General features: G+C 62.0%; 1 protein-coding gene across 1 annotated transcript in view; it reads left to right on the top strand.

Moving 5' to 3' along the window:
* The window catches only part of SDK2 (sidekick cell adhesion molecule 2), a 165506-nt gene that overhangs the window by 121102 nt on the left and 21477 nt on the right, over window positions 1–22927 (top strand). The window contains exons 19-36 of the mRNA XM_056138117.1: window positions 9839–10034; window positions 10687–10785; window positions 10872–11063; window positions 11213–11334; window positions 11968–12077; window positions 12184–12334; window positions 13887–14124; window positions 14839–14954; window positions 15343–15532; window positions 16407–16505; window positions 17127–17321; window positions 17838–18039; window positions 18533–18636; window positions 19034–19104; window positions 20394–20532; window positions 21576–21629; window positions 22485–22586; window positions 22684–22799. Of these exons, the coding sequence (XP_055994092.1) occupies window positions 9839–10034; window positions 10687–10785; window positions 10872–11063; window positions 11213–11334; window positions 11968–12077; window positions 12184–12334; window positions 13887–14124; window positions 14839–14954; window positions 15343–15532; window positions 16407–16505; window positions 17127–17321; window positions 17838–18039; window positions 18533–18636; window positions 19034–19104; window positions 20394–20532; window positions 21576–21629; window positions 22485–22586; window positions 22684–22799 (2496 nt within the window). The remainder of the gene's footprint in view (window positions 1–9838; window positions 10035–10686; window positions 10786–10871; window positions 11064–11212; window positions 11335–11967; window positions 12078–12183; window positions 12335–13886; window positions 14125–14838; window positions 14955–15342; window positions 15533–16406; window positions 16506–17126; window positions 17322–17837; window positions 18040–18532; window positions 18637–19033; window positions 19105–20393; window positions 20533–21575; window positions 21630–22484; window positions 22587–22683; window positions 22800–22927) is intronic.

Genomic DNA, 22927 nt, shown 5'->3' with positions numbered 1-22927 from the left:
GTGGGGGTCACTGTCCTGGGGTGACTATGGGGGTCATTGTCCTGGGGTGACTATGGGGGTCACTGTCTCGGGGTGACTATGGGGGTCACTGTCTCAGGGTGACTATTAGGGATCACTGTCTCGGGGTAACTATGGGAGTCACTGTCTCGGGGGGACTATCGGATCACTGTCTCAGGGTAACTATCGGGGTTACTGTCTCGGGGTGACTATGGAGGTCACTGTCTCGGGGTGACTGTGGGGGTCACTGTCCTGGGGTAACTGTGGGGGTCACTGTCTCAGGGGGACTATGGGGGTCACCGTCTTGGGGGGACTATGGGAGTCACTGTCTCAGGGTGACTATGGGGGTCACTGTCTCGGGGTAACTGTGGGGGTCACTGTCTCAGGGGGACTATGGGGGCCACTGTCTTGGGGTGACTATGGGAGTCACTGTCTTGGGGGGAACTATGGATTCAGTCTCGGGGTGACTATGGGGGTCACTCTTGGGGTGCGTGAGGACTTGGGTCTGACTTCTGACCTGCAGAGCTGGGTTCCCCGGGTCGGTGGCCAGAGGACTGGTGCAGGCAGAGTGTCCTGGGCCCTGACCCGTGTGCACAGTGTGTCTGCCCTACTGCTCTCCACAGTGTTCCGAGGCACCCGGCAGTAGTAAACTTTCCGGTGAGAGGGCCAGAAGCTGCAGGCTGAGGTGGGCACAGGGCAGGTTCTTCCCACAGCCTCTGCCCAGGTGTGCCCGTGGCCACCTGCCCCTGCACCCCAATGCTTGCCCCTTGGGTGCCTCTCTGTCCCGCCCCCTCCTCTCTGGGGTGTGATGGCCTGGCCTGGGGCCTCTTCGGGACTCATTGTAGTGTAGTTCCCTCCCTTGAGACCCAGTTTCCCTGCATTCGGGGGCGGGGGCTCAGGGCCTGCACAGAGGCGCTGGGGGCCGCGACTGAGCCTCGGGAACCTGCTCTCGGCCCTGGAGCGGCAGAACAGGCAGCAACCCCCTGATGGGGCCAGTGAGGCTCAGGCAGGGGGCAGCATGAGGGACAGGCCCACCACAGATGCTGGCCTGGAGCCCAGCCCCAACGATCCGTGGCCCTTTCCAGAAGGTTCTGTGAAGGTTCTCACCCTCTGGGCCAGTATTGGTGCAAGTGCAGGATGTGAGCGGGTTTCTAGGGCGGCCGTGTGAGCCGAGATCCCCAGCCGGCTGGGCTAGGCCGGGCAGGACAAGGCCAAGCTTAAGCCCCGAAGAGAATTTTTCTGCTGCTGTTGCAAATCGATGAGAGGAGGATGGTCCAGGCAGCCAGCCCCGGGACGGACAGGAGGAGCCCGGTGAGAGGGGCTTGCTGGGGCCGGGGCAGATTTTGAATCTGATGGTGCATGCCGTTGGCAGAGCTGCTAATTGGGACTCTGGGGGCAGGCAGGGAGGGAAGGAGGAGAACCGGGAAGCCGGGAGCTCAGCCGTGTTGACCGTGAGCTGCTGCCAAGTCTCAACTCTCCTGTGCCAGGGGCGGGAGCCAGTTCAGTAGGGAGGGCGCCGGCCTTGCACACGGCCAGTCTGGGTTCGATTCCCTGGTACCCCGGAGCCCTGTCGGGAGTGATCCCTGAGCGCAGGGCCAGGAGGAAGCACTAAGCACGGCCGGGTGTGGCCCCCCAAGCCTAATTAAACAGAAACTCGCCTCCTCCATCTTGCCATGCTTGCCCTGCTCCTGGGCCGACCGCGAGAGGCTCATTATCCTCAGGCCCTGGGACAGAGGGAGGAACGGAGGCTCGGCCCAGAGGCCCAGAGAACCACTGGGCCCACTCAGAGGCAAACGCCAGAGCCTTCCCCTGTGTGTCCCATGGAGAAACACTTGGCGGGAAAAATCAGACGTTCCTTGTGGTGCAGGATTCACCAGAAGCTCAGATGAACGCAGGCAGGGATTGTGACAGCCTCTTTTTTTTTTTCTTTTTGGGTCACACCCGGTGATACTCAGATGTTACTCCTGGCTCTGCACTCAGGAATTACTCCTGGCAGTGCTTGAGGGACCCTATGGGATGCTGGGAATCGAACCTGGGTCAGCCACTTGCAAGGCAAAGGCCCTACCCACTGTGCGATCTCTTCAGATCCTTGTGACAACCTCTTGCCTTAGGGATTGTGACAACCTCTTGCCTTTTGGATCCCGGATGCGTCACCGTTCATCATGGCGGCCTCTAATGGGGCTGAACGTTCTCCTTGTGTCTGTAGGAAACACTTCAAATACCTGTGGGGGTAGGGGAGATGTTAGACTCCTCGCTCTCTCGAGAGACCCTTTGTAATGCCTGCAGGGAGCCATGGTGACACTGGCTGTGCCACCAGTTTCAGCTTCAGGCCCCTCGGGGGCCCCCGATTTCCCTTGCCCCCCCCCCCGCCCTCTGCTTCTCCGCTCTCCTGGAGAAGCGTGAAGCCAACTGGAGGCCCATGCTCACTCATCTCTAAGTGCTCCTGGAGAGATGTTACAGATGAGACGTGTTTTTAACCTATAATCACAAGCAGTGCATTACCAGGAGCCTAAAAATATCAACAGTGTCAGCATCCGTGACAGCCGCAGCCGGCGGGCAGCTTTCTCTCCGCCTCACTCTTTGGCCCAGCTGGGGAGGTCGCGCCCTGGCTGGGGCTGTAAGTCTTGGCTGTCTATAAATCCTCATTCTTCCTCCTCTTTCTTATATTTAGAAATGGAATTTATGGGCCTGGAGCGGTAGTACAGCAGGGAAGGCCTTTGCCTTGCACGTGGCAGACCCAGGTTTGATCCCCAACATGCCATAGGGACCCCCAAGCACCGCCAGGAATGAGTCCTGAGTGCCGAGCCGGGAATAACCCCAGAGTATTCCTGGGTGTCACCAAAAAAGCAAAGCAAAGACAAGAAACTTATGGGGGCCAGGGATATAGTATAGCAGGTAAGGTGCTTGCCTGGCACGCAGCCGGCCTGGGTTTAATCCCCAGCATCCCAAAGGGTCCCCCGAGCCTTCCAGGAGTGACCCCCAAGCACAGAGTCAGGAGTCAGCCCTGGGCACTGCCAGGTGTGACCAGAAAAAGAAAAGAAACTTAGGGGCTGGAGTGATAGTACAATGGGCTGGTCACTTGCCTTGCACGCTGCTGACCAGATTTGGTCCCTGACACTCCATAAAACCCACTAGGAGTGACCTCTGACCTCTGAGAATAGACTCAGGAATCAGCCACGAGCACTGTTGGATGTGGCTCAAACACCAAAAAGAAAAAGAAAGAGACTCAGCCCAGTGTCCTCTAGAGCCTCCCACGGTCCGAATGCTGCGGATTGCCCCCTCAGTGTCATACTCGCAATAAATTACATCTTAGAAACCAACAATTGCTCTGATTGGCATTGGATGGTGGGCTGGGGTGGTTTTTCCTCCCCCACCAAAAATTCCTCTGAATGCTGTTTTCCATCAGAAGGTCGAGTGATCTCTCTCTCTCTCTCTCTCCCCCTCCCCCTTTCCCTCCCCCCCTCTCCCTCTCCCTCTCCCTCTCTCCCGTGATGTGTCACGGTCATTTCAACAGAAGCTGCAGAATGGGGAGGGTCCAGTCCTCTCCTTCCCAGATTGTGTTGCTGGGATGTTTTCCAAGCCCGTGTCATCCCATCACTGACTCTCTGGGTTACCTGCATGAAGGATTTGTCTAGGAAAAAGCGGGATCCGAGTCCCCATTTCCTGTGAACTTCCCCCCCCCCCCCGCCATCTGCATAATTGTGAATTGCTTCATAGAATCTTCTGAGGGGGTTGAGCAAGTGTGGGCATGGTGTGGAGGTATCTTGATGCCCAGCTGTGGTCTGGGAACGGGTTTTTCTGTCCTGAAGGACATATCTGATCTGTTTGGTTCCTGGCCAGTCATTTCACAGAGAGGCCAGCCTGAGCCACCATTGGCCCTACAGGGGCCCCAGGAGTCCCAGGGATTTGGTCCTGGCCCTCTGAGTTCGTGTGTGTGTGTGTGTGTGTGTGTGTGTGTGTGTGTGTGTGTGTGCAGAAATCTTTTTTTTTCTCTTTGGGTCACACCCAGCAATGCACAGGGCTTACTCCTGGCTCATATACTCAGCACTCCTGGTGATGTTCAGGGGATCATATGGGATGCTGGGAATCAAACCGGGTCAGCCGTGTGCAAGGCAAATGCCCTCCCCGCTGTGCTATTGCTCCAACCCCCAGAAACCATTTTTTTTTGAGGTACAGGGATTTATGACCCTTTACCTGCGGGTGGCACTTGGCACCCTCCGCTCATCATCAGATATCTCCCCTCCCAAGGAAGCTGTTTGCTTCCATCAGTAACCAGGAAACCCTTCCCGGTCACCCTCTTCCCATGCAAGCTCAATCCATCTGCTCAGGCAGAAGACTACTAGCCCACATATCACTTAGAGTCCAGCACAAACCAAAGACAGGCGCTGAACCAAGTGGACATGGGAACCTAATGACATGCAGGAGAAGCACTTTAGGCCACCTGGAGAGGGCCCATCTGCCGGGCAGTCAGACACGGCTATGCCCTTGGCCCCAGTGAATGTCATCTAAGCCTTTGCACCTAGCAGGAACCTAATATATCCCAGCCTTTGACTTTATGTCAGGCAAAACTTTTTTTTCTTTTTGGGTCACACCCGGTGATGCTCAGGGATTACTCCTGGCTCTGCACTCATGAATCACTCCTGGTGGTGCTCAGGGGATCCTATGAGATGACGGGGATCAAACCCGGGTCGGCCACATGCAAGGCAAATGCCCTCCCCACTGTCCTATCGCTCCAGCCCCGTGTTAGGCAAAACTTTACATAGAAGTACACCTTAGCATGCGTTTGTAACTGTCCACATGTCCAGCCCCAGGCCCGGGACCTGCAGTGCCTTGGAGAAGCCCGGCCCCTTATTAGAAAATGACAATGTTGGGGAGGGTGCAGGCGAAAAAAAAAGAAAAGAAAAAGAAAATGACAATACAATTCCTCCACCCCTTGTTCCATGCAGCCTTGCTCCAGACAGTGCCCACGGTGAGGGCCTGAGGTTCTGGTGTGACCTACAGTGGCAGGGGTTCCCTCGGCCACACCGATGGTGCCCACAACCCCCAGGCTGCACCCTCTGGTACTCCTGAGTCTTCCTGTGCCAGGGACCAAACCAGGGTTGGCCTCGAAAAAGGCTTTTCCTTAGCCCCTATACTCTCTAAAGTTTTTTCAGGGGATTGTTTTAGGGGGCACACCTCGGGATGTTCAGGGATCACTCCAGGCTCTGAGCTCGGAAATTACTCAGGGGACCATACAGGGTGTTAGGGATCAAATCCGGGTGGGCCACATACAAGATAAACATTCTACATACTGTACTATCGCTCTGACCCCTGATTTTTTCTTTTTCTTTTTCTTTTTTTTTTTTTTTTTTTTGAGCTAAAACATAAATTGGTACTACCAATTCTATTTCCAGACTAGCCGTTTTGTAGTTTTGGGCTGGAGCGATAGCACAACGGAAGCGCGTTTGCCTTGTATGCGGCCGACCCAACGGATCCGGGTTCAATTCCTCTGCCCCTCTCAGGGAGCCAGGCAAGCTACTGAGAGTATCTCACCTGCACGGCAAAGCCTGGCAAGCTGCCTGTGACGTATCCGATATGCCAAACACAGTAACAGCAAGTCTCACAATGGAGACATAACTGAGCCCCCTCAAGCAAATCGATGAACAATAGCAGGACAGTGACAATGACAGTTTTGGGTTTGGGGAGTCACACCCAGCGGTGCTCAGGGCTCTGTGCTCAGTGATCATTCCTGGTAGTCTTGGGAGACCGAATCAGGTGCCGGGGATCAAACCCGGGTCGACCGCATGCCAAGGCAAGCACCCTCCTCACGGTCCTATCGCTTCCGGCCCCACACTAGAATCTTTCCATCATCCTGGTGGTCTGTCACCTCTTCCCTTAGTGCTGAAGACCCAGTTCTTGCAACGCTGATGTAATTATCCACCGTTTTTCACCCGCAACCGACTTGGAGTACCATCTGATCCCTGAGGCTGGTTGTGCTTCTGGCGGTTCGAGGGTCTCTCTGCCCTTTGGGAGATGCGCACGCAACTCTCCCATCCACAAAAGCCCAAGCTGTTCCTTGCTGTACCTTCCAAGGTTCATTTTTTGCCTTTGAGTTTCCATTTTTAGGGATCTCCTCTCTCTCTCTCCCTCTCCCCCTCTCTCTCTCTCTCTCTCTCTCTCTCTCTGTCTCCCTCCCTCCCTCTCTCTCTCTGTCTGTCTTTCTGTTTCACTTAATCTTCTTCTCTAATTGGTTGCATGGATGGCGCCTAATCTACAAAGCAGATGCAAAGAGTCAGCGGGCATTTCTGTGCCCGCCTGTAGGTTGCTGGGTTGGGTTCGGTCCTCGGCTTTTCTTTAGCTTCAGTCAGCACAGGTTGACTCGAATGTGGGTTCTGCCGCTCACTCCGTGGCAGGATGCCCGTGCCTGGCCGTGGCCTCACACTCACCACTGGGGGAACCACGGGATGGCGTGTGTCCCTCCCAGCACATCTGCAGGTCTCTGCCACATGTCCCCCTCTCCCCACGTTCAACCAACCCCTTTGCTGATGACATTTTGGTTGTGTCCCCCGCCTCCCTCCCCCACAACAAACATTTCTGCACACAGTAGCTCTGTGCAAATATCTTTTCCTATTTGTCGATGGGCAGGTGGACCTTTGCAATCGATTCTTAGACCCAGAGAGAGCGTTGGGTCAAAGGTTGGCATGCGTCGAGTGTGGCTAATATCGGCAATATTATTATTGCTAATAATACATAATTCAGAGTAGTCTTACTTTTCTCCATTAAACAGTAGATAGACTGGCTCGGGGGCAGAAACCAATACCCAGAGGTGCGCAGAGAGCGGGGTGCCTTGCCCGCTGCCTCCGGCCCCTCCCGTGCACCCAAAAACTCCTTGTCCGCTTCTCACAGCTCCTGGACAAACAGGGTTTTTTTTTTTTTCTGATTGTTTGGGGCTTGGGGGTTTTGTTTGTTTGTTTGTTTGTTTGGGGTCACACCCGGCAGTGCTCAGAGCTGACTCTTGGCTCTGTGCTCATGAATCACTCCTGGTGGGTGCAGGGGTACCTATGAGATGCCAGGGATCGAACCCAGGTTAGCCTTGGGCAAGGCAGGCACCCCCCCCTTGCCCTGTCATTCGGACCCTGGTCAACTGTCCTGTGTGAGCGTGGATGGAGAGAGAGAGAGGCTCCCCCCTTACGTCCTGGACCCCACCCCCGGCTATCAGAGGGTCGGCACCCCCACCTGTCCGCCCCATAACACCGGGCACCCCCCTTCTCCCCTACAGCTCCCCGGGGCTGCCGCTGCCCCTGGTCCTCACCAGAGACTCAGAGAGGCTGAGTGGCAGCTGAGACTGGGCCTGTCCCCTCGGGCCGCTCATCTGTGTCCCTGCCCAGCTTCTGGCTGAGGCTCCATCCCTCGACACCCCCATGCACAGTGCTCAGGGCAGCCCCAGCTGCACAGAATCTGGCACCAAAGACCTGTGGAGCAGGTCAGCCTGGGCCCAGTCCCCGGACCCACCCCCAGCCACGTCCCAGGGGGAAGAGGAATCTGGGCCCCATAGTCGGGGCACCCAGGCCCCGTGCCAGCCTTCGGGGCCTTTGGGCAAGCTCTGTACCCCTCACAGGCCAGGAGTCCGGGCTTCCTCAGACCACTTTGGGAAAGCATTTTTTTTTTTTTTGGTGATGGTGGTAGGGAGCACCTGGAAAGGGGGTCTGCCCTTTCCTTGAAAGTGGCCACCAGTATAATTGGGCTAAGCCCAATCAATTCATATTTACCCAGACTTTTCACTTGCTGGGGAACACGCCTCACAATTAATGCTGATGGTGTAATTAATTCCCATTTACATTAATTAAATTAAATTAAAACATGAAACTGGTTTCTTAATCTACTCCCAAGAAGTTGGGAAGACGTAATTGCTATGAAGCCAGATAGGCCAAATTAGGAGTATATTTAACATACTTATTAAATGCCACTTAGTAGTTCTGATTGGGATTTTTAGGGTCTAATTAGCGTCTAATTAACTTGCTATAGGCTATCTTTTCACAATACCCATTAAATTTCAGAAACCCCCTTTTATAAACAGGCGGCCACGCCAGGAAGAGATTGAGCATTGTTCCCGGCGTACGTTCATCAGGAGACATCGGCGTGGTGGCATGTTTTATCTATAAATACCACGCTTATTAAAACTCATCCAGTGTTGCTTTTCATCATTAATTGCTATTTAATCAACTTCAGATAAACGAGGGAATCTCTGAGACCAGCTGTCATTGCTGGAGACAGACGAGAAGCTGAGAGAACAAACGAGAAAGTGAGGTGAGGGAGGAGGTGAAGGAGGAAGTGATGGGAAGAGGAGGTGGGGAGAAGGTGGTGGGGAGAGGAGGTGAGGGAGGTGATGAGAGGAGGTGATGGGAGGAGGAGGTGAGGGAGAAGGTGATGAGAGGTGAGGGAGGAGGTGATGGGGGGAGGAAGTGAGGGAGGAGTAATGGGAAGAGGAGGTGAGGGAGGTGATGAGAGGAGGTGATGGGAGAGGAGGTGATGGGAGGAGGAGGTGATGGGAGGAGGAGGTAAGGGAGAAGGTGATGGGGGAGGAGGTGAGGGAGGAGTAATGGGGAGAGGAGGTGAGGGAGGTGATGAGAGGAGGTGATGGGAGAGGAGGTGATGGGAGGAGGAGGTGATGGGAGGAGGAGGTAAGGGAGAAAGTGATGGGAGAGGAGGTGAGGGAGGAGTAATGGGGAGAGGAGGTGAGGGAGGTGATGAGAGGAGGTGATGGGAGAGGAGGTGATGGGAGGAGGAGGTGATGGGAGGAGGAGGTAAGGGAGAAGGTGATGGGGGAGGAGGTGAGGGAGGAGTAATGGGGAGAGGAGGTGAGGGAGGTGATGACAGAAGGTGATGGGGAGAGGAAGTGAAGGAGGTGATGAGAGGAGGTGATGGGAAGGAGGTGATGGGAGGAGGTGAGGGAGAAGGTGATGAGAGGTGAGGGAGGAGATGATGGGGAGGAGGTGAGGGAGGAGTAATGGGGAGAGGAGGTGAGGGAGGTGATGAGAGGAGGTGATGGGAAGGAGGTAATGGGAGGAGGAGGTGAGGGAGAAGGTGATGAGAGGTGAGGGAGGAGGAGATGGGGGAGGAGGTGAGAGAGAAGTGATGGGGGAGGTGAGGGAGGAGGTGATGGGAAGAGGAGGTGAGGGAGGTGATGAGAGGAGGTGATAGGGGGAGGAGTGCAATATGGCTACTGAGAGGTTATCATATTTGTTCCTCTACCTATTCTCAGTACTGTTCTTATCCAGAGTGATCATTTCCCGAAAAATGTGCCTGCCATAGAGACAGGCTCGGCGGGACGGCCAGGAGGGACAATGGGGACATTGGTGGTGGGAAATATGCACTGGTGGAGGGATGGGTGTTGGCACGTTGTATGACTGAAGCCCGATCACGGACAACCTGTAACTATGTATCTCATGGTGATTCAATTTAAAACTAAATAGATACAAATAAAAGAAAAGAAAAAGAAAAATTAGTAAGAATTGCTGCATGTGACAGTTCACAGTCTTTTAACTCCTCCTAGAGGCTGTGTGATGGGGATGTGTTACTCAGCCTCTCTGAGCTTCCGTTTCCTTGGCTAGCAAAGGCAGGGCTGGCTTGGGTGTGCGGGAAGAGGGAGGCAGGGGTCAGCCCGGCAGTGGCCCCACATTCTGTGACTGACCACTACAGATGTGAATTCCAGGTGTCCTGCCCGGGACCATGCCCGCCGCTTGCCCTCAAGAGCCCATGGTGTCAGCACCTGGGGCGGGTCTGGGGCGGCGTCAGAGGCCTCTGGGGGACCCCCAGCCCTGACCACCGCTCACCGGCCGGCTCTGATCCCACCTCTCCCCAGCTGATGGCCTGGGAGCCCGCGCAGGAGGAGGAGGTGACCCTGGTGACCGCCCGGCCCAACTTCCAGGACACCATCCACGTGGGCTTCGTGTCGGGCCTGAAGAAGTTCACAGAGTACTTCACGTCCGTGCTGTGCTTCACCACCCCGGGGGACGGGCCCCGCAGCACCCCCCAGCTGGTGCGCACCCACGAGGACGGTAGGCGCCCCGCCCCCTGCTCCCCTTCCCCTGCACCCTCACCCCTGCACCTTCACCCCTGCTCTCTCACCCTGCTCCCTCACCCCTGCTCCCCTCACCCCTGCTCTCCTCACCCTGCTCCCCTCACCCCTACTCCTCTCCCTGCTCCCCTCACCCCTGCTCCCCTCCCCCTGCACCCTCACCCCTGCTTCCTTCACCCCTACTCCTCTCCCCCTGCTCCTCTCCCCCTGCACTCTCACTCTGCCCCTCTCCCCCTGCTCACCTCAGCCCTGCTCACCTCCCCCTGCACCCTCGCCCCTGCTCCCCTCACCCCTACTCTTCTCCCCACTGCTCCTCTCCCCCTGCACCCTCCCCATGCTCTCCTTCCCCTGACAACACCCTTGTCTCTGAGACCCTCCCCCTGCACCCTCCCCCCATACTCCTCACCCCTGTACCTGTGCCCCATGTACCCCTCCTCCTTACCCCTCCTTCCTGCGCCCCTTGGCTCTGCACCCTTCCCTGCCAGTTCCCCTTCCCCCAGGGCCAGGCTGGCGTCACGGGCACAGCCATCCCAACCTTGTGGGTGCTCTGGGCACGTTGAGGGCCAGCGCCTCTAAGACTCTCCCCTCTGGGCACTGATGAGCATGGGGCGGGGACCTCTCTTGGGGTGCAGTGCCGGGTCCCGTGGGGCACCTGAGCTTCAGTGAGATCCTGGACACGTCACTCAAGGTCAGCTGGCAGGAGCCGGGCGAGAAGAACGGGGTCCTCACAGGTAGGCCCAGGGCTGCGGGTATCCCCCGGGCAAGGCATCCCCACCCCCCTCCCCCACACCCTCCACCTGGCCACCGCCGCCCGCAGGGTACCGCATCTCCTGGGAGGAGTTCAACCGCACCAACACGCGCGTCACCCACTACCTGCCCAGCGCCACGCTGGCCTACCGCGTCACCGGGCTCACAGCGCTCACCACCTACACCATCGAGGTGGCCGCCATGACTGCCAAGGGCCAGGGCCATGTGTCGGCCTCCACCATCTCCTCGGGGGTGCCGCCAGGTGGGTGCCCGCCCTGGCCCACCTCAGACCCCATGGACGTGGCCAAGGGGCGGGGAACAGGGCCTCGCAGCCGAGCTGGGCTTCTACGGGAGGGGGCGGGAGGCAGAGGGGTCCGTCCCCCGACTCCTGTCCCCCACTTTCCTCGGCAGAGCTCCCTGGGGCCCCCACCAACCTGGGCATCTCCAACATCGGGCCCCGCTCGGTCACCTTGCAGTTCCGGCCGGGCTACGACGGGAAGACGTCCATCTCGCGCTGGCTGGTGGAGGCCCAGGTGAGCCCCCCACCCCCGGCCATGCCACCTTCCCCGGCATCTCCACTGCCCTCATGCACCCGTGTGGCACCCCAGGGCCATTTTTGCGGCTGAGCACCAGCCCTTCGGAGGACGCTTCCCAGGGGCTGGATGCAAGGGCAGTGGGGAGAATGCCTGCCTGGCACATGGCCACCCAAGTTCCATCCCCGGCAGCAACCCGCCTGGCCCCCCCGAGCACCACCAGGAGTGATCCCTGAGCACAGAGCCGGGAGTCAGCCCTGAGCACCGCCAGGTGTGGGCCCCAACCTGAATCGATAGGAAAGCCTGTTCTCAGCCCTGAACCCGGGGTACACAAGGGGCCCCGCACCTGCCCCCCCCCCGGTCCCCCAGCCTGACTTTCCTGCATTTCTGAATCCCTGGGGAGCTCACGAAGCATGCAGAGTGCCGACAGCAGCCCCGGGGACGCTGGAGGGCCTGGTTCGGGGGCCAGGAGAGGTTTAGACCATTTTAGACCACGCCCCAGAGTGACATGGGAGGACTGGACCCTGGAGTCTTTTTGAGGGTCTGCGGGGAAGGTGACCGGGATGCACCTGGGGCCAAGCGGGACCCGGGCAGGGGTGCCCCCACAGGCTGCCCACCCCTCCCTCCCTGCAGGTGGGCGCGGTGGGGGAGGGGGAGGACTGGCTCCCTGTGCACCAGCTGGCCGGCGCGCCCGATGCTCGCTCCATGGAGGTGCCCGACCTCAACCCCTTCACCTACTACAGGTAACAGCAGCACCAGGGAGGGGGAAAGGGGAGGGGGGAGGAGTGGGGGTGGCCCCGGCCAGGCCGGTCCAGCCCGCTCTACCTCGCACCCCTCCCCCCGCCCCAGCTTCCGCATGCGCCAGGTCAACATCGTGGGCACCAGCCCACCCAGCCAGCCTTCTAGAAAGATCCAGACACTCCAGGCACCACCAGACATGGCCCCGGGCAACGTGACCCTGCGCACGGCCAGCGAGACCAGCCTGTGGCTTCGCTGGATGGTGAGGCTGGGGGGGTCAGGGGTGGAGGTGACAGGAAGGGGGTAACAGTGACAGGGCGTCACCCCTCCCCAGCCGGCCAACACCCCCACTCCAGGCCGCACCATACTCCCTCCTCTCTTCTTCCTCAAGGGGGTGGGGGTCCCCCAAACAGTGCTCAGGGCCCACAGGACAGGGAGCAAAGCCCCTGCTACCCTTCTTCTCTCCCTGCGACCTCTAGCAGCGTGCCCCTTGGGCAAGGCTGACTCGGGTTCCATCCCTGGCACCCCATAGAGTTCCCCAAGCCCACCAGGAGGGATCCCTGAGCACAGAGCCAGGAGTCAGCCCTGAGCATCGCCGGGTGTGACCTCCACCCAAAAAAAAAAACTGGGCCTCCAGAAGTTAGGGACATGGGGGGTGGGTACAGCAGCACCCCTGGCCCAGCGGGCAGAGAGCGAAGGCAGGTTTGGGGTGGGCACTGCAGGGGGATTCTCAGACACTGCCCCAGGTCTGCCCGAGGAATGTGGGCTCCCCTTAGCTCTCCCTCCCTCTGTGGAGGCTGGGCAGCGTCCCTCTCCCTCCGTGGCAGTGCTGGGTGGGTTCACACACCCTGGGCGTGATGGAGTCAGGGCTGGTCATGGGCTTCGGGTGGGCTGGGACCCCCGTGCTGATCCAGCTCAGCCCCTGAGGGCAGCTTCTGCCTGGGGTGTAGGGGAGACGCCCTGGGGCTTCTTAGTCACCAGATCTCCGGTGGGGGTGTTGAGATGTCAAGGCCGGGCCTCACGGGGCATGGCTCTGGCCTCCCCCGCCCCCGCTGGTGAGCTAGGACTCAGTGTGGGGGATCCCTCTCATAGGGGGGCCTAGTGAGAACTCTGCGTCCCCACCTCCCCCAGACCCTCGGCTTACCAGCCAGACTGTGAGTCCCGGCTCGGGCATCTGTCCCCGGCCGCTGCGCGCCCAGCTGGCCTGTCTCGGGAGCTCGGGAGAGGACATTCCTCCGAGAGTCTCTAGGAGGCAGCGTCCACTCCCCCAGAGCATGAGGCCAGGTCCTCTTGCTGGCTCTGCCCAGTCTTGTGCACGGCCACGGGTGGGCGGCCTCAGTGGGGGCATGGCTCTGACAGCCGCGGGGTCCCCTCCACGGGCATGGGGCAGGGCGGGACCCTGCAGGCCACGCCCCCTGAGGGCCACGCCCCAGCAGGCCACCCCCTACAGGCCACGCCCCCGTGGGCCACCCCCTGAAGGCCACGCCCCCCTGCGAGCCCGCCCCCTGCAGGCTACGCTCCCTGCAAACCCGCCTCTGGAGGCCACGCCCCTACAAGCACGCCCCCGCGGGCCATGCCCCGAGGGCCACCCCCTACAGGCCACGCCTCCGAGGGCCACCCCTGCAGGCCACGCCCCCTGCGAGCCCACCCCCTGCAGGCCACGCCTCCTGCAAACCCGCCCCTGCAGGCCACACCCCCGGGTCACGCCCCACGTGTCACGAGCTTCAGGCCACGCCCCCTGCGAGTACACCCCATGCGGGCCTCGCCCCTCCGGCCACGCCCCCCACGAGCCTGCCTGCCCTGCTGCCCCGCAGCCCCTCCCAGAGCGGGAGTACAACGGGAACCCCGAGTCTGTGGGCTACAAAATCAAGTACAGCCGGGCGGACGGGCGCGGGCGGACGCTGAGCCACGTGGTGGCCGACCGCGCCGAGCGCGAGTTCACCATCGAGGACCTGGAGGAGTGGACGGAGTACCGCGTGCAGGTGCAGGCGCTCAACGCCATGGGCAGCGGGCCCTGGAGCCCCGCCCTGCTGGCCCGGACGCGCGAGTCAGGTACCCACGCTGGCCTCCCTGTGACCCTCAGCAGTCGAGACGGGAGGTGGGCTGAGCTGGGAGAACCTTCCAGAGTGCCGTCACCGGCCCCTAGAAGCCAGAGTTCGCTATGGAAGGGAGCAGAGAGTCCCAGGGTGAAGGCGCTCGCCAGGCACGTGGCCAGCCCCGGTTCCATCACCGGTTACTGCCTGTGACCCCACCTGGGCCCTGCCAGGAGTCAGCCCCGAGCACAGAGCCAGGAGCCAGCCCTGGGCAGAGCCCGGAGTCATCCCTGAGCACAGAGCCAGGAGCCATCCCTGAGCACAGAGCCAGGAGTGAGCCCTGAGCACAGAGCCTGGAGTGATCCCTGAGCACAGAGCTGGGAGTCAGCCCTGAGCACAGAGCCAGGAGTCAGCTCTCAGCTCTACCAAATCACAGAAGAGTTCCCCCCTCCCCAGGCCTGGCTGCGGCCCTCATTCATCCACATGTGGCCCCTTAGCCGTGGCTCTTTACTGACCCCTTTCAGGCGGCAGGTCCCCCCACTCCCTGTTTGCTCTAGGGGGGCCACGGGCTCACTGGAGCCACCAAGACCCGCAAAACCCCAGTCCAGAAACCCCCAAGTTGGGGAGCATCTGGGACTGTGGGCCACATTGCCCTGGGGCCAAATCCCAACACCCCCACCTGCCCATTGGGGTCCCCTGGGTAAACCCTCACCGCTCATCCTGTCTCCCGCAGTGCCGTCGTCTGGCCCCACCAACGTGTCCGCGCTGGCCACCACGTCCAGCAGCATGCTGGTGCGCTGGAACCAGATCCCCGAGGCCGACCGCAATGGGCTGGTGCTGGGGTACAAGGTGAGTCGGGGTCGGGGGGCGGGGAAGGGAAGGGACACGTCCTCCTGTCCTCGGCCACTGGGGCCAGCAGCAAGCCCACCCAGGACAGAGGAAGCATCCAGAGAGACCCCAGAGCCCTCCAGGCCATTCAGACCCTCGGGCCCAGCTTCCTCACCTCCTTATAAGCCCCCAATGTTCCTCCGAGCCCCATGCTCCCGCCCTGGCCTAGAAGTCAGAAACGTTTCAGCCAGGGGTCGGGCACTGCTGGCCGTGAGGCCTTGGTCCCCCAGGCCCATGCCACAGGGCCTTCCAGCCATTTGCCGAGTGCAGCATCCCCCATTGTCCTGGGACAGCCTCCCGGGAGGTGCTGGCTGCCAGCCCCGGGCTCAGCTCCACGCTGCCCGCACAGGTGATGTACAAGGAGAAGGACTCGGAGGCGCCCGCCCGCTTCTGGCTGGTGGAGGGCAATGCATCCCGCAGTGCCCAGCTCGTGGGCCTGGGCAAGTATGTGTTGTACGAGGTACGCGTGCTGGCCTTCACGCGCATCGGTGATGGCAGCCTCAGCCACCCGCCCGTGCTGGAGCGCACACTGGACGACGGTGAGTCCCCGGATGGGCGGCCGGGCCCAGCCGCACCCACACAGCCTCACGCCCCCATGTTGTGGGGTCCCGACAGGAATGCCGGAGCTGGGGAGCTGAAGTGATGGTACAGTGGGTAGGGCGTTTGCCTTGCATGTGGCCGATCTGGGTTCGATTCCCAGCGTCCCATAAGGTCCCCTGAGCACCACCAGGAGTGATTCCTGAGTGCAGAGCCAGGAGGAACCCCTGAGCATCACCGGTGGGATCCAAAAAGTCAAAAAGCAAAAAAAAAAAAAAAAAGCAAAGGAGGGGCTTGCCCCCTGCCCTGGGTCTTCTCCTGCTGCCCGTGGAGCTCAGGGTCAGCTCCTGCGTGTCACATTCAGGGCTCCCACCTGACCCCCATGTGCAGGGGTGAGGGCTGAGTGCAACAGGCTGAACAGAGACTGGTCCCCACCACCCACACTGCGGGGACCGAGTCCCGAGCACAGAGCCAGGAGTAACCCCAGGCACTGGGGGTTGGGAGTGTCTGGGAGAGACACAGGATACCCCCTGATGCCACACTCCAGGCCCCCACTCCCGCCCCAAGGAGCCTGGCAGAGGTGCCTAGAACAAAGTCTCGAGTCAGGGGTGGGCACATCCCCGCCCCTCGGGTGAGGACGGCAGTGCACAGACTCGGCTGGAGCACCCACCATCTCTACAGAGGGATGCTTCCTCCCAGACCCCGGGCCTGGGACCCCCTCAAGGCCCCCATCAGCCTGTGTGGGTGTGGTCATGACTCCCCCAAAGCATCTCCGTGTCCTGCCTGAGGACCCAGAGAGTCCATCTGCCCTGCTGCAGATCTGGGCTTGGTTCTGTCCAGCTGCCGCACTGCCCCCACCTCTCTTTGTCCCCCCAGTCCCCGGTCCCCCCGTGGGCATCCTCTTCCCGGAAGTGAGGACCACCTCCGTGCGGCTGATTTGGCAGCCACCCGCCGCACCCAACGGCATCATTCTGGGTGAGTCCTGCTTTCTGGCCTTAGTCCACGGGCTCCCCGCAGTGACCCACAGCCAGGATGGCCGGGGACAGACAGCCCCAGGACACGGGGGGGGGGGGGGGGGGGAGGTGTCGGACCCCGTGTCAGGCTCAGCACTGTTTCCTCATTGGCCAGAAAAAATATCTCCAGCCCTGCCCAGCCCCATTCAGAGTCCTCCCCCTCCCCTTGCAGTCTCATCCTCTGCAGTTGGGGAAGGGGGAGGCCAAAGGCCAAAGTTGGGGTCCCTTGAGGTCCCTTACAGTCAACTGGTTTTATTTTTTGTTTTGACTAGGGGGGTGGGGGGGGCTACACCCAGCAGGGGAATGTGCCGTTCTGGAGGCCATACCTAGCCCTCCTGCATGCAGAACAGGTGCTCAACCTTTGGAGTTGTCGCCCTGGCCCCATTGATTATCTTTGTTCCCCAAATATTGCTGGCGCGCAGCTGACAGGCCATCTGGTAAACCTCAGCTGCTATTCCGAGCAGCGGCCAGCAGGGGGCGCGCCGGCCAGCTCGCAGGTGCTTTCCCAGCACTGTTAGGGATCAGGGAAGGAGACAGGGTTCCCTTTGGGCCTCTCCCAGCTTCCCACCCCCCCAACTCGCAGCCTACCAGCTCACTCACCGGCTCAACGCCACCACGGCCAGCGCGGCAGCCGTGGAGGTGCTGGCACCCAGCGCCCGCCAGTACACAGCCACCGGCCTCAAGCCGGAGTCCGTCTACCTGTTCCGCATCACAGCCCAGACCCGCAAGGGCTGGGGGGAGGCGGCTGAGGCCTTGGTGGTGACCACGGAGAAGAGAGGTGAGGCTCCGGGGACCCGTCTCAGAGCTGAGCATGGGGCGGGGGGGGGGGGATGGCAGAGAGGACCCGGGGTGGCCCCATGTCCTGGCTCTATATGGACCTCGCCCAAGCTGGGCGTCCCTGGCAGCACAGTGCCCCTCTCCTGAGGGTTCCTAGAAGCACAGCGCCCCTCCCCTGGGGTCCCCGGAAGCACAGCGCCCCTCCCCTGGGGTCCCCAGAAGCACAGCGCCCCTCCCCTGGGGGTCCCCGGAAGCACAACACGGGGAGCCTCTCTGGGGGCTGGTGCGTGGATACAGGCTTGCAGCCACACTGCCCAGGGGCCCGGGAGGGGCACCCTCCACCCCACAAGCCTGTAAGGGGTCCGGACGACATTGAGGGGGCCGGGACCAGCCTCAGGCAGAGGGAGGGTGGGTGCAGCGCCCGAGGGGCAAGCCCTGGCCCAGGGCCTCTTGGGGACAGGGAGAGGTGAGCACCCGGAGCATGCAGGGTGCGTGTTGCTCACGGCCTGCCCCGCAGCCCGCCCGCAGCCCCCCGGCCGGCCAGCCGTGCGGCAGGAGGACGTGGGCGCGCACAGCGTGCTGCTGGGCTGGGAGCCGGGCGCCGACGGCCTCTCGCCCGTGCGCTACTACACGGTGCAGGCGCGCGAGCTGCCCGCCGGGCGCTGGACGCTGCATTCGGCCTCCGTGAGCCACAACGCTTCGGCCTTCCTCGTGGACAGGTGAGACTCACCCCCTCCCGGCCCCCAGAAGGGCCCTTGGGGCCTGGCCAGTCCCCGAAATTCCCAGGGGACCCCCCTTCCGTCACAGCACCCCACCCGCGGAGCCCCCAGCCCCGGGTCAGGGCCTCCCACCCCCACCCCAGCCAGATTCCAGGCGGGGCGTCTGAAGGGAGACGCACCTGGCGGGGAGGCAGCTGGCCTGGGTGAACCCCAGTTCCTGCTCCCCTGGGTGAGGGGTGCCCCCAGGAGGAGCTCAGACCACCAAGACCTGGACCGTCTCGTCCTGACCTGACCACCTTTCCTCGGGGCCTCACGGTCCCCTCCACGTGACAGCCGGACAACCCTGTCCCCCTTTCCCATGCAGAGATGGGGACAGGCATCAGGGACAGCCCATGGGGGACCTTATGGGAACGGAGACAGCCCAGGGGGGACCCTGAGGAGCCAGAGATGGGCCACCAGGCTCCTGCATGCCCTGAGCTCGTTGTCTCTCCAGGCTGAAGCCCTTCACGTCCTACAAGTTCCGGGTGAAGGCCACCAATGACATTGGGGACAGTGAGTTCAGCGAGGAGTCGGAACCGCTGACCACTCTGCAGGCAGGTCAGTGCCGGCCATTCTCTGGGCCTGCCTTGTCCCCACCTCCGGGCACCTGACAGCCCTTCTTCGGGGGGGGATGCTCTGGGGAAGCCCCCACCCGGAGGCTTGAAGGGGTCTCACCACAGCACCCAGACCAGCAGGAACCCCATGTCCTCCTAGGCATGGGGCAGTGAGAGGGAGTCAGGGTGCCCCGGGCATAGGGCGGTGTGTGGGGTCAGGGTGCCCAGGCATGGGGTGGTGACAAGGGTCAGAACATCCCTGGGCTCTGGGCTTGGGCTCCAGCCCGTCCACCTGCTCTGCGGACATTCAGACAAGGTACGGGGGTTCCACTGGGGCTCCCCACTGTCCAGCACCTGCGGGATCTGGCCCCCCCAGGCAGCCCCAACCCCTCTCTCCACAGCCCCCGACGAAGCGCCCACCATCCTCTCGCTGACCCCACACACCACCACGTCGGTGCTGATCCGGTGGCAGGTACGTGGGCCTGGGCCAACACGCGTCACACAGACTGACGGGCACACACACATGAACATGCAAACACATGTGGACTTGAAGGCACTCAAATGTGCATACACATGTTTGCACAGACAGATCTGCACACAAACACTCATGCACATTGTGAACACGCACGTGCACACAGACACGCATACACAGACATGTATGCACACACAGACCCTGCAGCACACACAGGCACAGACGGGCAAAGACACCCCCGGGGCTTATGTGCCCTGGTGCGTATGCAGACTGCACACGCAGATGTGCGTGTCACACACGTGGGCACGCACAGATGCACACACAAACGTGTGTCTGCACACCCATCCTCACCCCAGATCCTCAGAGGGGGCCCCGACGCCCCCGGGTACACAGCACCTGGCGTGAGGGGCACCCAGGGGCGCTGTGCCCTCCCGCAGCTGGAACCCTGCGCCAGGGCTCACAACCCCTCTGCTGCCCCACGCGGGCAAGGGAACCCCTTTTCCTGTCCCTGCCACTGCCCTCTGGGCTATGCCGTGCCCGGGCTGCAGAGGGACCCGCCTGTACCCTCTGGGCACCTCAGGTGGCCCCTGGGGGCCCCAGAGCAGAAAACTGCCCCTGGGTTTGGAGAGGGGAGCCCGACCTTTGCCCTCTGCTCTGCAGCCTCTCCCCTGCAGGGGATAAGAAAGGAGGGGCAGGGGGACCCCAGGAAGCCTGGGCAGGAAGCAGAGGGGAGGGGTCCCAGGACCGTAGTAAGGAAGGGGGGACCCGGGCCCCTACCGCTGAGCCCCACCTGACTGGCGGGGCAGTGGTCTGTGCCACCGAGGGCGGGGGCACCTGGAGCCTCCTGGAGACTGTCCCAGCAGCACCAGGCGGGTCATTAAGGAGCTAATCAAAGGCCGGATGGCTCAGCAGGCTTTTAAGACCATATAAGCCGGTTCCTCCTCCAGAAGCAGAAGGCAAAGGAGAAAGCAATAAAGGGGGAGGGGAGGACAGCCCTCTGCGAGGAGCAGCTGGCAGGCGCCCCGGACAGGCGCTGGTAATCATGCCAGAGTGCTCCAAGGAGCCTCCCGTGTCCAGAGTCACAGCGTGCTGTGTGACCCCGGGCAAGCTCCTTACCCTCCCTGAGCCTCCCTCGCCTGCCCCATTACCGGGCTGGGCGCCTCCTGCCCTCCCAGCACCTCCAGGGAACCACTTGGACCAGGTCCCATCGGGGCGTCGGTCCATCCGGGCAGCGTGGCCGCGGGGAGGGGTGGGGGGCGCGCCCCCCACGCTGCGTGTCCTCCCTGCAGCCGCCGCCGCAGGACAAGATCAACGGCATCCTCCAGGGCTTCCGCATCCGCTACCGCGAGCTGCGGCACGAAGGGCTGCGGGGCTTCACGCTGCTGCGGGGCGGCCACGGCCCGGGCTCCAAGTGGGCAGAGCTGACCTGTGAGTGGCACCCGGGGCCCGCCCCCTGCGCCCGCGCCCCGCTGCCGCCCCGGACGCCAGGGGGCGCCCGTGAGCAGGCCAGCCGCCCCCTCCCCAGTTCGCACCCGGTCTGCATAACCGAGAGGGAGCGGGCACCCCTGGGGGCCATGTGGCGCCTATGGTGGGAGCAGCCCAACCCTGAGGTGGAGGGTTTGGGAGCCCAGTGGAGGGTCCATGAATGAGCCACAGGCATCAGGGTGCAGGAGGAGCTGGTAGGTCGTGGGGGGGGGAGGGGGCAGGAGGAGGGTGACAGGTGGGGGCTGGGCCCAGGGCAGCTTGGGAGGTGACGCGCTGGGTGGGGGGGCGGGACAGGCTGGAGAGGGACAGCTGGGGGTGGAAAGCTGGTCCTTCCCTCCTTTCCCCTGAGAGCAGGGCCGGGGGCAGGGGTGGGCGGCAGGATGGGGTCTGTCCTTTGGACCTGCCCTCCGTCCTCCTCCCAAACCCACTCTGCACTTTGCCCTCCGGGGCTCAGCCAGGGGACAGCAAGGGGACCCTCAGTCAGTCATCTTCTTGCAGACTTTCGCTTCTTGAGGCGGGGGCTCCCGAGCAGTGCTGGGGGGGGGGCGGTCCTCCCGGCAGTGCTCACCCAGCCAGGCTGCACGGTTCTGGGCGGAGGCTCGAGGCTTCCAGGCTGCACCCAGTAGTACTGGGGGTTGAGGGTGGCCTCACGGTGCCGGGGATCAAACTCAGGACCTCGCGCTTATAAGCCTGTGCCCCGAGCTGCCTCCCTGGCCCAACAGATGCTTCTGTGTGTAGACTGGACACAGCCCAGCCTCCGGCACTGCGGTTCCGAGAAGGACTGACCCACAACTGTGCTCCATATCGTTCCTCTGCCCCTTCCAACACGGGAGCCAGCTGGGAACCCTCAGGGTTCCGGTGCTGCCCCCATGTCCCTCTTCCCGCCTAGTCCACTTCTGGGGGTCCCGGGTTCCGTCCCTCCGCTCTGGGGCTCTGCAGAGGGGCAAACTGACCGCCTGCCCTTTCCCTCCGGCCCGTGCCCCCAGCCTACTCCATGCTGAACCTCAGCCGCCCGAGCCTCACGCACTACGAGCTGGACAGTAAGTCTCGGGATGGCGGGGAGTGGGGGGACCCCAGGCCACTTCATTCATGTGACTTTCCCCAAAACGCAAAAAATCTAGGTGGGGGGGCCTTGCCTCTGGCCCAGCCTCAGGGTTCAGACTGGAAACTAGATTCTGGAGGTGGATGGGAGCAGCAGGAGGGTTCTGGGGGGGTTCCGGGCACCCTTCCTGTGCCCCCCAAGGCGTCCGCGCAGCTCAGCCTTCCCTGAGAGGGGGCCCGCACCCAACGCACTCACCCCAGGGCCCTGCTCTCTGCTGCTGCAGCCATCATGAACCCAAGCGGGGCTCTCTAGCCTAGAAATCTGCCCAAGGGAGGGAGGGGAACTGCCTCCTTCCTGGTCCATGGGCTGCAGGCACAGTCAGATGGGGACCCCACCCCCACTCCCACTGTATTCCCAGGAAGCGGTGCCAGCAGGGCCCACTCCCATCCAGGGGAGTCCCCACCCCCAGACTTCACAAAGACGCTTTCCACAGGTCCTCCCAGGGACTGAGGAGGTTCTGGGAGGACCAAGGGTCCAGGGAGGGCTGGGAATTCTCCATTTCTTGGGGATTGGGGAAAGGGGTGACCTTGACCACTGACCTGGGGTGTCCAGTATGCTGTGGGTGTCCATCATTGTCAGCCCCTTCGGTATGCCCCCTGGCCGGCAAGGGCACCCCTTTTGGTGTCAGAGTATCTGACACGATTACCCCAGGAAACCGCCCTGCCGCCCGTGCCCAGCGTCTCAGGGAGGCGGCAGTGCCCCAGCCACCCCTCTTGGCCCCTTAACTGATCTTTCCAGAACCTTCCCTGCGGCTGGGTCATCGGTGACCCTGACCGCTGCCTCTTACCCCCAGACCTGAACAAGCACCAGCGGTATGAGATCCGCATGAGCGTGTACAACGCAGCGGGCGAGGGGCCCCCCAGCGCCCCCCACGAGGTCTTCGTGGGAGAGGCAGGTGAGCGTGCCCCCCCAGTCCCAGGAGCCCCGGCTGGAGGAGCTGGCCTCCAGCCCTGTCCCTGGCCCCGGCACTCACCACCCCTCCTGCCCTCCAGTGCCCACGGCCGCGCCCCGCAATGTGGTCGTCCACGGGGCCACGGCCACCCAGCTGGACGTGACGTGGGAGCCGCCCCCGCTGGAGAGCCAGAACGGAGACATCCAGGGCTACAAGGTAGGGGCGGGGCCAGGGAGGCTGGGGCGGGGCCAGGGTGGGTAGGGGCGGGGCTGGGGCGGGGCCAGACGTGTAGGGGCGGGGCCAGGTAGTCTGGGGCGGGGCTACAAGGTGGGGGCGGGGCCAGA

This window comes from Sorex fumeus, unplaced genomic scaffold, assembly GCF_029834395.1.
Source record: "Sorex fumeus unplaced genomic scaffold, SorFum_2.1 ptg000128l, whole genome shotgun sequence".
NCBI lineage: Eukaryota > Metazoa > Chordata > Mammalia > Eulipotyphla > Soricidae > Sorex > Sorex fumeus.
The sequence above is the reverse complement of the archived record's forward strand: the minus strand, read 5'-3'. Positions and strand labels throughout refer to the sequence as shown.